Here is a 12,001-nt window from a genome sequence, read left to right as displayed (position 1 = left end):
ATCGTTTTAAGGTAAAAAAATTTACTAAAAAAAAAATATACTCAGTGTTGTTGAGTTGTCCCACATTGGTAAAGTGTGATATTGAGAAGGAGTTTATTATTTCCTCCGCGACACAAACTGCCGCATGCAGTTTTGGTATTGGCGTATGAGTGTATTCCCTTATCTCATCATCCTTCCCTTATATATATATATATATATAGCACACAATAATTATTCATTTTTAGAATTTTTTTTTTCAGATATTGAAAAAGTATTGGTAGCTTTTTCAATTCTCGAGAAAATTTTATCATAAATGGATAGTTTAACGTGTGCCCTAAGGGCATACATTAACCGGACCTATATATATATATGTACGTGTTTCTCAAAAAAAAAAAAAAAAAAAAAGTAAAAAAATATCATAGAGTATATATTCCAGAATGGGCTAATACCTAATGGGGAAGTGAGATAAGGCATCAATGATCGCGCTTTAAAATGGGCCTGGGCTGGCTTGAGCCCAATCGGTAGTGGAATGGGATGAGCCGACGTCGTTTAAGTAAAAATGAGAAGTCCGCGTGCGAGTGCCGTTCAGGTCCTCCCGGCAAGAAATTCGTTTAATTATAAATTTCAATTTTCTGTTTACGATTACGAAAAATATATAATATTTTTTGTACTAATTTTATTTTGTAACCGAAAAAAAAAAATATTTTGAAAATTAGGGTTTTATTATCAGCTCGCCCCCAAACTCAACCTCAACCTCAACCTCAACCTCAACCTCATCAAATTTCAATTTTTGTTGCCCTCCCCTCCCCACCCCTCACAATTTACAATTCACAACTCACCACTGGAACTCTCCTTCTTCAATTGCCAAACAGGTATACATTTTTTTTTTTAAATTATTATTTTTAATTTATTTTTAAATATACAAAAATATATATAATTAAATTGTAGGGTTTAATTGAAAAATAAACATTCAGAAAATTGATAGTTTAAGATTTAAAATGCAATTGCAATCTGAATCTGCTTCGCCGTCGTAGGAAAGGAGATTGTCTCTCCAACTCTAAGGGTTGTTTTTAGTATTTGTATAGTTTTATAACGGAACGAAGAGCATATAGGGCTAGGTTTTTTTTTTTTTTTTTTTTTAAAAAGATATTTAACAAACTTTTAATTCTTGCATTTGGTTTGTAGTTGCAGCATTGCTTTGATTTGATTTGCTTGTGTGAAATATTTAACATAACAGAGTCCTACTTTTCTTGTTCTGCTTTCCTTTTTATTTTAGACTATTTATAAAATAATTCAATTAGTAAATACTACACTTTCCATGAAGAAAGATTTTATAATATAATAATGGCTGAAAGGAATACATGTGGTTCACCCTCACTCAATAATCTCTAACCAGTATGTTGAGAATCCATAACCGACCCCAAAAATAATTTTGGGACTAAAAGGCTTGGTTTTTTGTAATAGGAAACTCTATTGTTAGTGGGGGGCTTAGAAGCGGAGATGAGTGATACCAAGGAGAATGAGAATGAGGAGAGACGAAATGAAGATGTGGTAGTGGCTGATGATGAAGGGAGCTTGCTGTCCAATCCCAATCCCAATGCACAAGTTGATGAACTTGAATCCCACAAGGCTGAGTCTCCTTATCATTCTGTGCCACTGGAAGGAACCCCGATTCCTGCTCAAAATGGGACCCCCCCATCAACTGATAATAGGATTATTGAATCTCAGTCCAATAATCCAGACCTACCAGCTCATGATTTTCCTCCTTCCCAAGTCCCTTTAAGCGATCACCAAGATTTAGTCAAGCCTGAACCCAGTACTCATCCCAATTCTGATGTCAAGATTGAAGACGGTGACTTGCCTCAGAAGATTAATTCAGGCGGTGATTGCAATGATGACGACAAGACTATTTCCACACGTCATCTTGAAACTGCTGAACCAGCTATTGCAATTGCCAAAACTGAACCTTGTCAAGTAGTGCCTGAGGCCAAAATTGCTATCTATTCTGACACCCTACCTACAACTACAACTCATAATGAACCTGCTACACCATGTGCTCAACCTTCTGATATAAAATCTCAAATTTTCAAAGGGATAGAATCTGATGTTAAGGTGAATGAACAATTTGTTACTACACCTGTAAATAATGGGAACTCCAACTCAAAGCACTCGTGTCTTTTGGATGATGACCATATGTCTCAAGGTACTGAATCCGGGACTGAAGGAGAGCAATCCGCTTTCATGAAGGAGCTTGAAACTTTCTTTAGAGAGAGAAGCATGGAATTCAAACCTCCTAAGTTTTATGGGGAGACTCTGAATTGCCTTAAGTAAGTTTTCCTGATCGTCTACATCCATATCATTTTCTTCATAATTAGTTTATAAGTTGGAACACACATTTTTAGTTTGGACTAATGTCTATCAATTTTTTATTATGATAAGGTTGTGGAGAGCTGTGTGTAGATTGGGTGGCTATGATAAGGTATGCTTTGTTTTCCCCTGAACATATGTATTCAAATGAAGTTACCAATTTCACGTGCATTATGCCTTAATTTGAATTACCATTGTTTTTCGTTTGGTGAAGTTAATCTTACCAGAGCAATTGTCAATGCCAAGAGTAGCTTAGATTGATGGGTGTATTAGTAGTTCTCTTGATATCAAGAAGTACAGTCATAGCATTGGCAATGAAAGCAATTCAAATATGTTGAGTACATTCTTGTGACTATATTTTCTGGGTGCAATTTGTTACAGGACCTATGTTGGAAAATTCTTTGACCCTCCTTGCTATATGCATCTTTAAACTTACATACTTCTATTCCTGCTTACTTGGACAACATGTGGCAGACATACTGTCACGTTTGGATTCTTTGCATTATTGCAAGTAAAAAATAGTATAATGGTTTTCATATTATATCATAATGAAGAGGGCATTTACAGAAATAAGTGAACTGAGATAATGATGCTCTAAAATAGTGCAATCATGATTATATATATATATTTGTTGTTTTCTAAGTAATCGCCTTTTACAATTTGTAGCTTCCATTTTTGGTGTGTCTTTGTTGGGTGCTTCCAAATTTTAATCAATAAGAGAAGAGTTAAAACTTGTTGTGATTACCCGTCAGGGTGCAGCCTAGCGGTTGGAGGTTTGGGATGAGCTCTAGGAGTTACCCTAGACTACGTAATACGTAATTCTGGCAAATGGGGCTGTGTATCTGTGGTTTACTCCCCAGTGGTGGGTCCAAAGTGTCCTACCTTAGTTAGGTTCCACGTCAAAAAAAAAAAATTTAGAACTTGTTGTGATTTGGAAATTACCTCAGTTTTAGTGAACTCTACTTGCATTGAATTTTTAGAATACTGATGGTTAAGTGGAAATAGTGCATCCACCTTTCTTGAATATTTCTCTTAGTTCAACCTTTTAATTTTCATAATATATAGCTCTTGTCTCTTTCTTTTTTCGGGCAAGTAATACAATATAAAGTTTTCCCTAATGGTGCACAACACAATTACTCGGAGTATTCCAAAGGGTACCCTTAAAATGAAAGTAAGTAAAAAGTACAAATCAAATTCTGAAGTTCAATGTAGTCTTAAGAAGAAGAATGGAGGAAAATAATGCATGTAGCCGACCCTAACTAATTTGTTGAGAATCCATAGTAGACCCCAAAATTTTGGGACTAAGGCTTTGTTGTTGTTGTTCTTGTTGTAATGTTGTCTAAAAAAGACATGAAAGCTGCAATTGGAGGATGAAACAAGGTCCAATGATTCAAAAATTTAAGTTAGGGTTTGTATCTTGATTAGTCAGATGCCTATTGAATTATGTGCTATGAATTAATTTTCCACTCTGTTATTGAATTATGAACCATCATTTCTCCTCATTCTTTTGGTTGTTGCTGACAATTGTACATAATTTTCTTCTCTGTATTATTAGGTGACTTCTTGTAAGTTGTGGCGGCAAGTGGGAGAGTCTTTCAAACCCCCAAAGTAAGAAACACTATATATTTTCTTATTTATCAAGTTTTTTTACTATCTCACATACGTGAACTCCATTAATTGCACAATGCACAATGCTAATTTTAATAGTGTAGATATCTTCTTCTTGTATAAAGTACCCATAAAGTAGACTTAATTCTCTAATTTGCGAACTGTGAGGACATTTGAATCATTTATCTAGTCACGTGTGATGTCGTGCAACAAAGTCCCTAACAACAAGATTGTAGCAATGCAAAAACTGAAAGAAAAAAAAAATTTTAGTCACTTTATTATGAGCAAATGAAAATAGGAGACCACCTTTAGAGGCAATGAGGCATGTTATTTGAGTGAAGTATGGAGTTTCTTAGGACTGGTTGATGGCAAACTCGGTGAGGAGGCCTCATGATTATAGCATTTGGAAAAGTATTAGAGCTTGTTAAAGAGGTTTTCTGGGTTTGTGAAGTTTGCGGTAAATATGGTAGGAGCATTCGATTTTGGCATATTGTGTATCTTGAAGGTTACTCGTATTCCATGAATATGATATGACAAGGATTTGAAGTGGCATGAAAAGAATCATTTCTTAATTTGTTCCTAATAGTTGTGGATAAGGATCATTTCTCAGTTGATAGATTTGTGCCAGCAGACTCTCTTAAGATCGGTCTCGGTGTTGGGGTCTCTCACACTGTTCTTCTCTTACTGATTTTCTGTGGTCTTCTAGCATGGCTTCTTGATTCCTATGTTTCTTTATTTTTTTTTATTGTTCTTTGTTCATTATCATGAACACCCTGTATTCTTTTTCATATTTCTTTTTTAATAATATTACTTTCTTACCCATCAAAAGAAAAAAAAAGTAGACTAAGGATGTTCCGGTTCATTCTTATGTGGAGTACCTAGAGGGTTCTGTTCTTGAAATCTTAGATTTGTTAGAGATTTTCAAGACCAAGAATTAGAGTCATTCAATTCTTTGATGGGCCTACTATATTGTAATATCACAGTGGGTGAGGGGGCTGATGGACTGTTTTGGAGCCAAGAGCCTTATAGCTCTACTGGCACCTCCTGGCATTTCCAATGAAGACGTCTAGGGTTTAAACAGCCCTGCCCCCCAACTTTTGAATTATTAAAAAAAAAAAGAGTTTTGGCAGCTTAATGAAATGTTATATTTGATGTCTAATCTTTTTGAGGTTTGAGAGGTTATTTAACATGCAATTTCCTTGGAAGTGATGTAGTAAATTGCCTAAGAAATCCTTTTTTTTTTTTGGGGGGTCTGGATGGGTGCGTTTGGCAAAATTTCAACTTTGGATAATTTTGTCAAAGAAATGTCACCCTAGTAAACTGTGTTGTACGTGTAATTTTTGTGAAAAATAGTTGATCATCTTCTACTTCATTTCTCAATTGCTCATAAGTTGTGGTTTGTTTTCTTCATTTTATTTGGAGTTCTTTACATGATGCTGTAAGAAGGTAATTTACCTGTATTTTGGTTGGAAAGTATTGCTTGGGTCTCATGTCAATTAATAATAAAGAAAGGAATAGTTGGACTTTCAACGCTGTTGATCTTTCTACTCTTGAGCTTAAAATTCTGAATTTTGTATGACTGGATGTCAGCTTATCGTATGTCGTTATGTCTTCTTCTTCTTATTATTTTTAATTTTTTCAGAATTGTTATAGCTCTTGAGTTTTCATTTGTAATTTTTATGTGTACTGTTTTGTACTTATCATAAGTAAAAGAGAGAGAGGTATGTTATTATAGGATTTCCTTTCCCCTTTTTTCTTGGGGTGGGAGTCTGAATGGCCTTATACTCTTTTTAATTATGGTTACTAATCTTTTTCTTTTTTCCTCTCTCTCTCTCTCTCTCTCTCTCTCTTTTACAGGACATGTACTACAGTTTCGTGGACATTCCGAGGCTTTTATGAGAAGGTAATTTCAGATTTATATATATATAAATTTTTTGTGGGGTTAAAGCTGCATTAGATGCATTGTTAAATTCGTAGTCTTTCATATAGGTCCGTCTAACTAATATCCCCAAATGAAAAATCTGTGTTATGCATATGGACTTAATATGGGTTATATGTATAACTAGTGAGCTTTATTTGTTTTGAAATCTATGCTATAATTGTTCTTATTGGATTAAAAAACATTGGATTTTCCCCTTAGCATTTAAAATTTGTTTTAATACAATTAACTTGTAAAAAAGGGAATTGTGCTAATTTGATAACTAGTCAAAGTTACCTGCTATGAATTTTACTATTATTTTCATGAAGGCCCCGGCAATGTCTTCCCAACTTTCCCAAAGTTCATTCTTAATTAGAATTTATGCTTGTTTGTGTGGAGAAGTGCTTCTATGGTTCTGTTGTGCGTTAGTTTAATACCTATTATCTCTTTCTTTCTTTGTGGTTGCTCTTAGGCTTCCATGAGTTCTTTACCCCTCCTTTTCAAGTGCACCTGTTTATGGCTTGTGCCAGCTTTTACTTAAAAAAAAATTGTATTATATCATGATCTGTTTTTAAATTATTAAATAACTAGTTTATTACCGTTTTGTGTTAATCAGGCTCTCCTTGATTATGAAAGGCATAAAGCACCTGGTGGTGAGCTTAGTGTATCTATTGCTTCTCACTCAGAGCCTTCAAATATTGAAAATCAGGTAGGTTCCAAAATTTTGTTTTGGACTTTGTGGTTGGATTTAGCGCACAATTAAACAAAGTGGTGGTATTTTGTGTTCTACTTATACCACATGGTTTATGCCACTTTCAATTTTCAAATGGTTATGATTGTATGAAAAAAGAATTATATGTATCATTCCAGGTGCATGGAAATATGTTTACCTGATGTATTGTGTCACATGTCATGCTCGAGAGTTGAAATGTAATATAGTCACTGAGGGTTTAGCTTTAGAAGTGGTCAATTTTAGGCCAGTTTTAGTCCAGGACATCCCTATAACTTAAATAGCATACACTTTATTATCTGTGGGCTAAGACTTGGAAAATTTGGTGGCTTCAATGAGTTCCCAGGTGGACTACTTTCTAATTACGCTCTGTTTTTTCTTGGCGATAATTTTTCTAGAAAATGAGTCATTTCCAAATAGCATTTCAGTAAAACTTTCTCATTTTTCTATGTTTGGTAGCAACCTTAAATGAGTTAAAAAAAATCTCCTAACTTTCTTTATTTAGCTTGCTGTGAGAGAGTTGTTTTTGAAAAAAAATTTGTAGAAAATAATCTCTAAAAATAAGCCATATTGTTTCTGTTGACCAAAGATTATTTTCCTTTTACTTATTTTTTCTGATACTACCAAACACTGGAAAATTATCTTTACACAAGGTTTCCCATCAAAACAAATAGAGTTTTAGACTAAGTGCTAGTAAAATCGAATATTTCTGACTCCATAGAAGCTGAATGAAAAATTACCTACTATCTGGAAAACCCTGCAAACATACTTCCTGTTTTTAGCAGCCTAAAACTTATCCTAAATTAACTTTTCAATCTATAAACCTAATAGCTGCATTATTTCTGACCTCTGGCTACTGAAGCTTAAGAAGATATTAGCCTAAAATTTCTCTGTTACTGCTGTCCTAACTTTGTATAATACCAAGTTAAGCTTATATTATTAATGTACTTTTTCTTTTACTTCTTTAACAACAATAAGTTGTTCAACCAGTAATGTCTTTAAAAGTTAAAGGTCTTATTTGATCAATTAAATTATCTCAGATTTTCTTTTACTGCCCTTGATCACAATAGGGTTGTAAGCACTGTCCATAACATAGTTACATGTGTTGGTTGTAAAACAGGCTTCAGGATCGGGTAGAGCACGCAGGGATGCTGCAGCACGTGCTATGCAGGGTTGGCACTCACAACGCCTTCTTGGAAATGGTGAAGTTAGCGACCCTATTATTAAGGTCTGGTGATGTTAAAGGTTGTGTATTCATTACATCTCAAATTATTACGTGTATAAGAATTATTATGATGATAATACTATAAAATTGCATTTTGCAGGATAAGAATTCTATTTCTATGCAAAAGCGTGAAAAACAGCTTAAGAGCATTGGTATGGCTCCTCATCTGTGATCTTATCTATAACAGTGTTACAGAATGTAGACAACTCAGTTTGGATTTTGCGTGTTGCCCTCAGGTTTACTTAAACGTAAGAAACCATCTTATATGGAACATACGGTCAAAACTGCTCGTACGAAAGCATCTAAACCACAGTTAAGATTCTGTTGCAGTAAAACTTCTTATATGTCGACTTATTAATGTGAAAAGTGATGCCATGATCAGAACCGTAAAAATGGCATTGGGTTAATTTTTTTACTTGGCTTTTGTGTGTATGTGGCTAGATTGGACACACCAGTGGTTGATATTGGGGCACCGGCTGATTGGGTGAAGATCAACGTGCAGAAAACCGTAAGTTTGAGTCACATTTAAATAATTTATTCAGGGCAATATGCATGGGCAGATTCTATAACTAATTAGAGTGACATTTTGTGTGTACAGAAAGATTGTTTCGAGGTTTATGCTTTAGTTCCAGGCCTTCTCAGAGAAGAGGTAAGTATTCTTACTCTGTCAGTCTGTCTGTATATTTCCCCCTTCTCATCTGCTACATATAATCTGTACAAGTGTCCTTTGAATTGTGGAGGTGGGGAAAAATTATTTGACAGCTGCTTAACTTTGCAAAGTTGGTGTGTGAATAGTGATTGTGTATTATTGGATACCTTTTTCTTTATGGTCGCCATGAGGGCATCAGCCTACAATCTCATGGAGTAGAAGGATGAGTTTTCTGGATCAGCAAAACATTGATAGGCCCATAAGGCAGTCTGTCGTGTCCTCCACAAGATATTAAAAAAACAAAGCTATTTTTTATTTTATTTCCCATTTTTGACTTATCTTTTTTTTTTTTTTTTTTTTAAATTTATGAAATGTGAGAAGATGCCGGCTAGCCTGCCGGTGGTCTTTGGTCAAGGTTGTGAGCTTATGTATATAAGCGAAGCTATTGCCATTGTGTCATATATATATATATATAGAAATAAGAAGAAGCAGACATGTTAGAATGTATTTACTAAACTTTTAGTAAATTCATCATTTTAATGCTTGTTAGTAGGATGAAGCATAGAAAAGTTGTGGCATTGGCTATAAATTTAGCATTAATACGTTTTGGTATTTTTTTTACAGTATATATATATATATACACACACACTAATGACAAGACGTACATTCCAACAATAGTATTTATTACCTTCTCTGGCAATTTCAGGTGCGTGTTCAATCAGATCCTGCTGGCCGCCTTGTTATAAGTGGTGAACCTGAGCATACTGATAATCCGTGGGGTGTCACACCCTTCAAAAAGGTATTAATTATGTTTTCTCTTTCACTGATAACTGGAAATAAATTTAAAAAAAAAAAAAAAAAATCTACTTGGTTTGGATTTTGTAAGTGGTTTAATTCTTCAAAATTGATTAAACTTTCTATTTAATCTCAAATAGGGTTTGGTTACTCAAAGGATAAGATAAGATTAAAAACTTTTAATCTAAAAAATTAATAAAATCACAATCATACAGGATATTTGATATAAAAAAACCGTCATCCAAAACAAATTGGCAATTAAATTGTTGGCATGGTGTTTTTTGCTGTATGAGCTCTCGGCTGGTTGTTTGTATTTTATTTGGGATTTCAATTGCCTTCATAATATTATCTTTGCATAGAAAACCGTGTTTTATTATTATTTTTAATTAGTTGTCATACACATTGAGATTCACTTTTCTTTTACCAGGTTGTCAGCTTACCCTCTAGAATTGACCCACATCAGACATCAGCTGTGGTTACCCTGCATGGACAGTTGTTTGTTCGTGTCCCGTTTGAAGAGTCAGAATAGTGTCGTTTGAGGCTGCTTACACCCATCCCCATTAGTTAAGTAATTGTAAGGATGGGTGTGTATTTATATCTCTCTACCATGCATAAATGCCAAGTTCCTCTTGTTAAGTCCAATGCCTGAACTTCTGTATTTCATTTCTAATGTATTAGTACAGTTTGACAATGATGATTTAATTCAATTCAATTCAATTTATTTTATTTCTCTTGCGTTTTGTTTAGGAAGGGTGTTATGTTTTAGGTCCCCGATCTATGGCATTGTCTAGTCTAGTCACTGCTTTTAGAGCCTGAAGGCCAATGCATATGCTCTTATTATCTAAAGCTCCCTTGGGTTTTGATTTAAAAAATAGTTGTTTTGTGACTTGAGATTCACCTTTTAAGCTCTAATTATACATTTATGATTTCAAATAGATGCATAGATGGGATGAGGGAAGTTTTCCATTCAGGTACCATGAAGCTTTTTGCTCTTATCAACAGGAGTCTCTCGAAACCAAGATGGGATGGATGAGGGAAGTTTTCAGGAACTGGCAGCTGATTATCAAAGACTGATGGGAAGAGAATTAGTAAAAAATAAAAATAAAAAAGAAGCGGTCATGCTTATGATTTATGAAGCTAAGATGAACGAGGGAACCAACATGTTTGTAGGGCGTAAAGTGTAACAGCATTAGAGCATATTAAGGGTGTGTTTAGAATTTGCTTATTTTGCTGAAAGTGAAATTTTTTTACTGAAAGTACTGTAGATAAAGGTAAAAGTTAGTTAAAATAATACAGTAGAATGAATAGTATTAAAAAATGTAATGAGACTCATAAATATTAGCAAAATAAGCAAAATAGTAAAATAAACCGGTTTTTTAAGCTAAAGCCAAACGTACACTAACATGACAAAATTCAGTAAGCATTGTTGGAGGCAAAGCTTAAGAGCATTCTCATTAAGAATGCTAAATGCTAAATTTTAACGTCAAGTTTGTAAAAAGCATAAAAAAGCAAGCTATAACAAACATGCAAAATTTTTTTAAAAAAAATACAATCTAATCTACAGTGAGCTTTCATACTGTAGCTCCAATCTTTAAAAAAAATATATATATATTTTAATACTTGTGGTGGAAAAAGTGGTTTGTGTAGTTATTTTTTATTATTTTAATGGGTAGTTTATATTATTTTAAATGAAATAGTAAAAAAAAATAAAAACTTTAATATTAGATGTATCATAAAATAAGTTGTTAAAATTGATAAAGTGACTTTTTAAGACGTTAAATCGTAACATTTTTAAAAGTATTGATAGGAACGCTCAGCGAAAAATTAAGGCTTTGATCACATCACTGTACTCACTGGCATCAAGGAAAGATGTGCAACTTGGAGAGACCGACAAACCTCCATTTTTTCCAACAATAAGGAGTGTCTTTCAATTTAAAATGTTGTAGATAATAATAACAGCATTTGCATCCACAATTTTCATTTTATTTTATTTTACCATCTTAAAAAATTATGTTATCAGTTATACTATACTATTTTACAATACAACTAATATTTCAACTTTTATTTTCTTATTCTACTCAATAAAATAATATAATATATAATTTTTGTGTTGCTGCTACAGTGCTACAGTGATATTTTGGAATTAAAATATATTATAATGTAGGATAATACTGTATCACATTTATAAAAAATTTGCAATTCTCAAATTCTACAAGTCCGAATGCTGGACTCTTTTTGTGCCTTGATGTTAAATATCCCTTACATCTCCCATTTACAATTGTCAATAAGAATGCTTTAATGATAATTCCTCTCTAGCCACTAACATGCCAATTTTAAATCCATCTCATTTCAAACTCATCTATTTCATACCAAATTCTATTAAATTTTACTAGTAATTTAATCTTAAATTTGTTCTACATATATTAATTAATGAATCCAAACTCATTTCAAACTCATCTATTTATTTATTTATTTATTTTTCTTAGTTAAAAAATCAAACCTTAAAACCAGTCTATATATATATATATATATATTTATTTATATATTGATGACTAATATCATTCTATAAATATTTGTTGATTATTTATCTATACTACTATTTAAGCGGCTGCACCTGTTTGGAGTGGATTTTTTTTTGTTCCAAAATACCCTTATGTCCCTAGGTTTAAGTAGAGACAGAACTAAAGGACAACAAAGTAAAAATACATTTTTAACTCCCACTAAAACATT

The 12,001-nt window shown here is 33.2% G+C and overlaps 1 protein-coding gene across 1 annotated transcript; it reads left to right on the top strand.

The window, feature by feature from the left end:
* Nucleotides 1-662: 662 nt before the first annotated feature.
* LOC142625873 (AT-rich interactive domain-containing protein 6-like) lies at nt 663-9,997 on the top strand. Its single transcript, XM_075799614.1, has 13 exons — nt 663-851; nt 1,444-2,306; nt 2,419-2,458; nt 3,902-3,954; nt 5,812-5,857; nt 6,489-6,581; nt 7,723-7,830; nt 7,928-7,979; nt 8,064-8,139; nt 8,269-8,335; nt 8,426-8,476; nt 9,183-9,275; nt 9,699-9,997. The coding sequence occupies exons 2-13, from the start codon at nt 1,480-1,482 to the stop codon at nt 9,798-9,800; spliced, it is 1,608 nt and encodes a 535-aa protein (XP_075655729.1). The 5' UTR covers nt 663-851; nt 1,444-1,479; the 3' UTR covers nt 9,801-9,997.
* The last annotated feature ends 2,004 nt before the right edge of the window (nt 9,998-12,001 follow it).

This window comes from Castanea sativa, chromosome 2 (assembly GCF_040712315.1).
Source record: "Castanea sativa cultivar Marrone di Chiusa Pesio chromosome 2, ASM4071231v1".
Classification (NCBI taxonomy): Eukaryota; Viridiplantae; Streptophyta; class Magnoliopsida; order Fagales; family Fagaceae; genus Castanea; species Castanea sativa.
The sequence above is the reverse complement of the archived record's forward strand: the minus strand, read 5'-3'. Positions and strand labels throughout refer to the sequence as shown.

Excerpts from the sequence above, each read along its gene's own strand:
- LOC142625873 (XM_075799614.1), top strand. The coding sequence starts at position 1,480 with ATGAGTGATACCAAGGAGAATGAGAATGAGGAGAGACGAAATGAAGAT. Across the intron at positions 2,307-2,418 it reads GAGACTCTGAATTGCCTTAA|GTTGTGGAGAGCTGTGTGTA; the intron begins GTAAGTTTTCCT and ends TATTATGATAAG. Across the intron at positions 5,858-6,488 it reads TCCGAGGCTTTTATGAGAAG|GCTCTCCTTGATTATGAAAG; the intron begins GTAATTTCAGAT and ends TGTGTTAATCAG.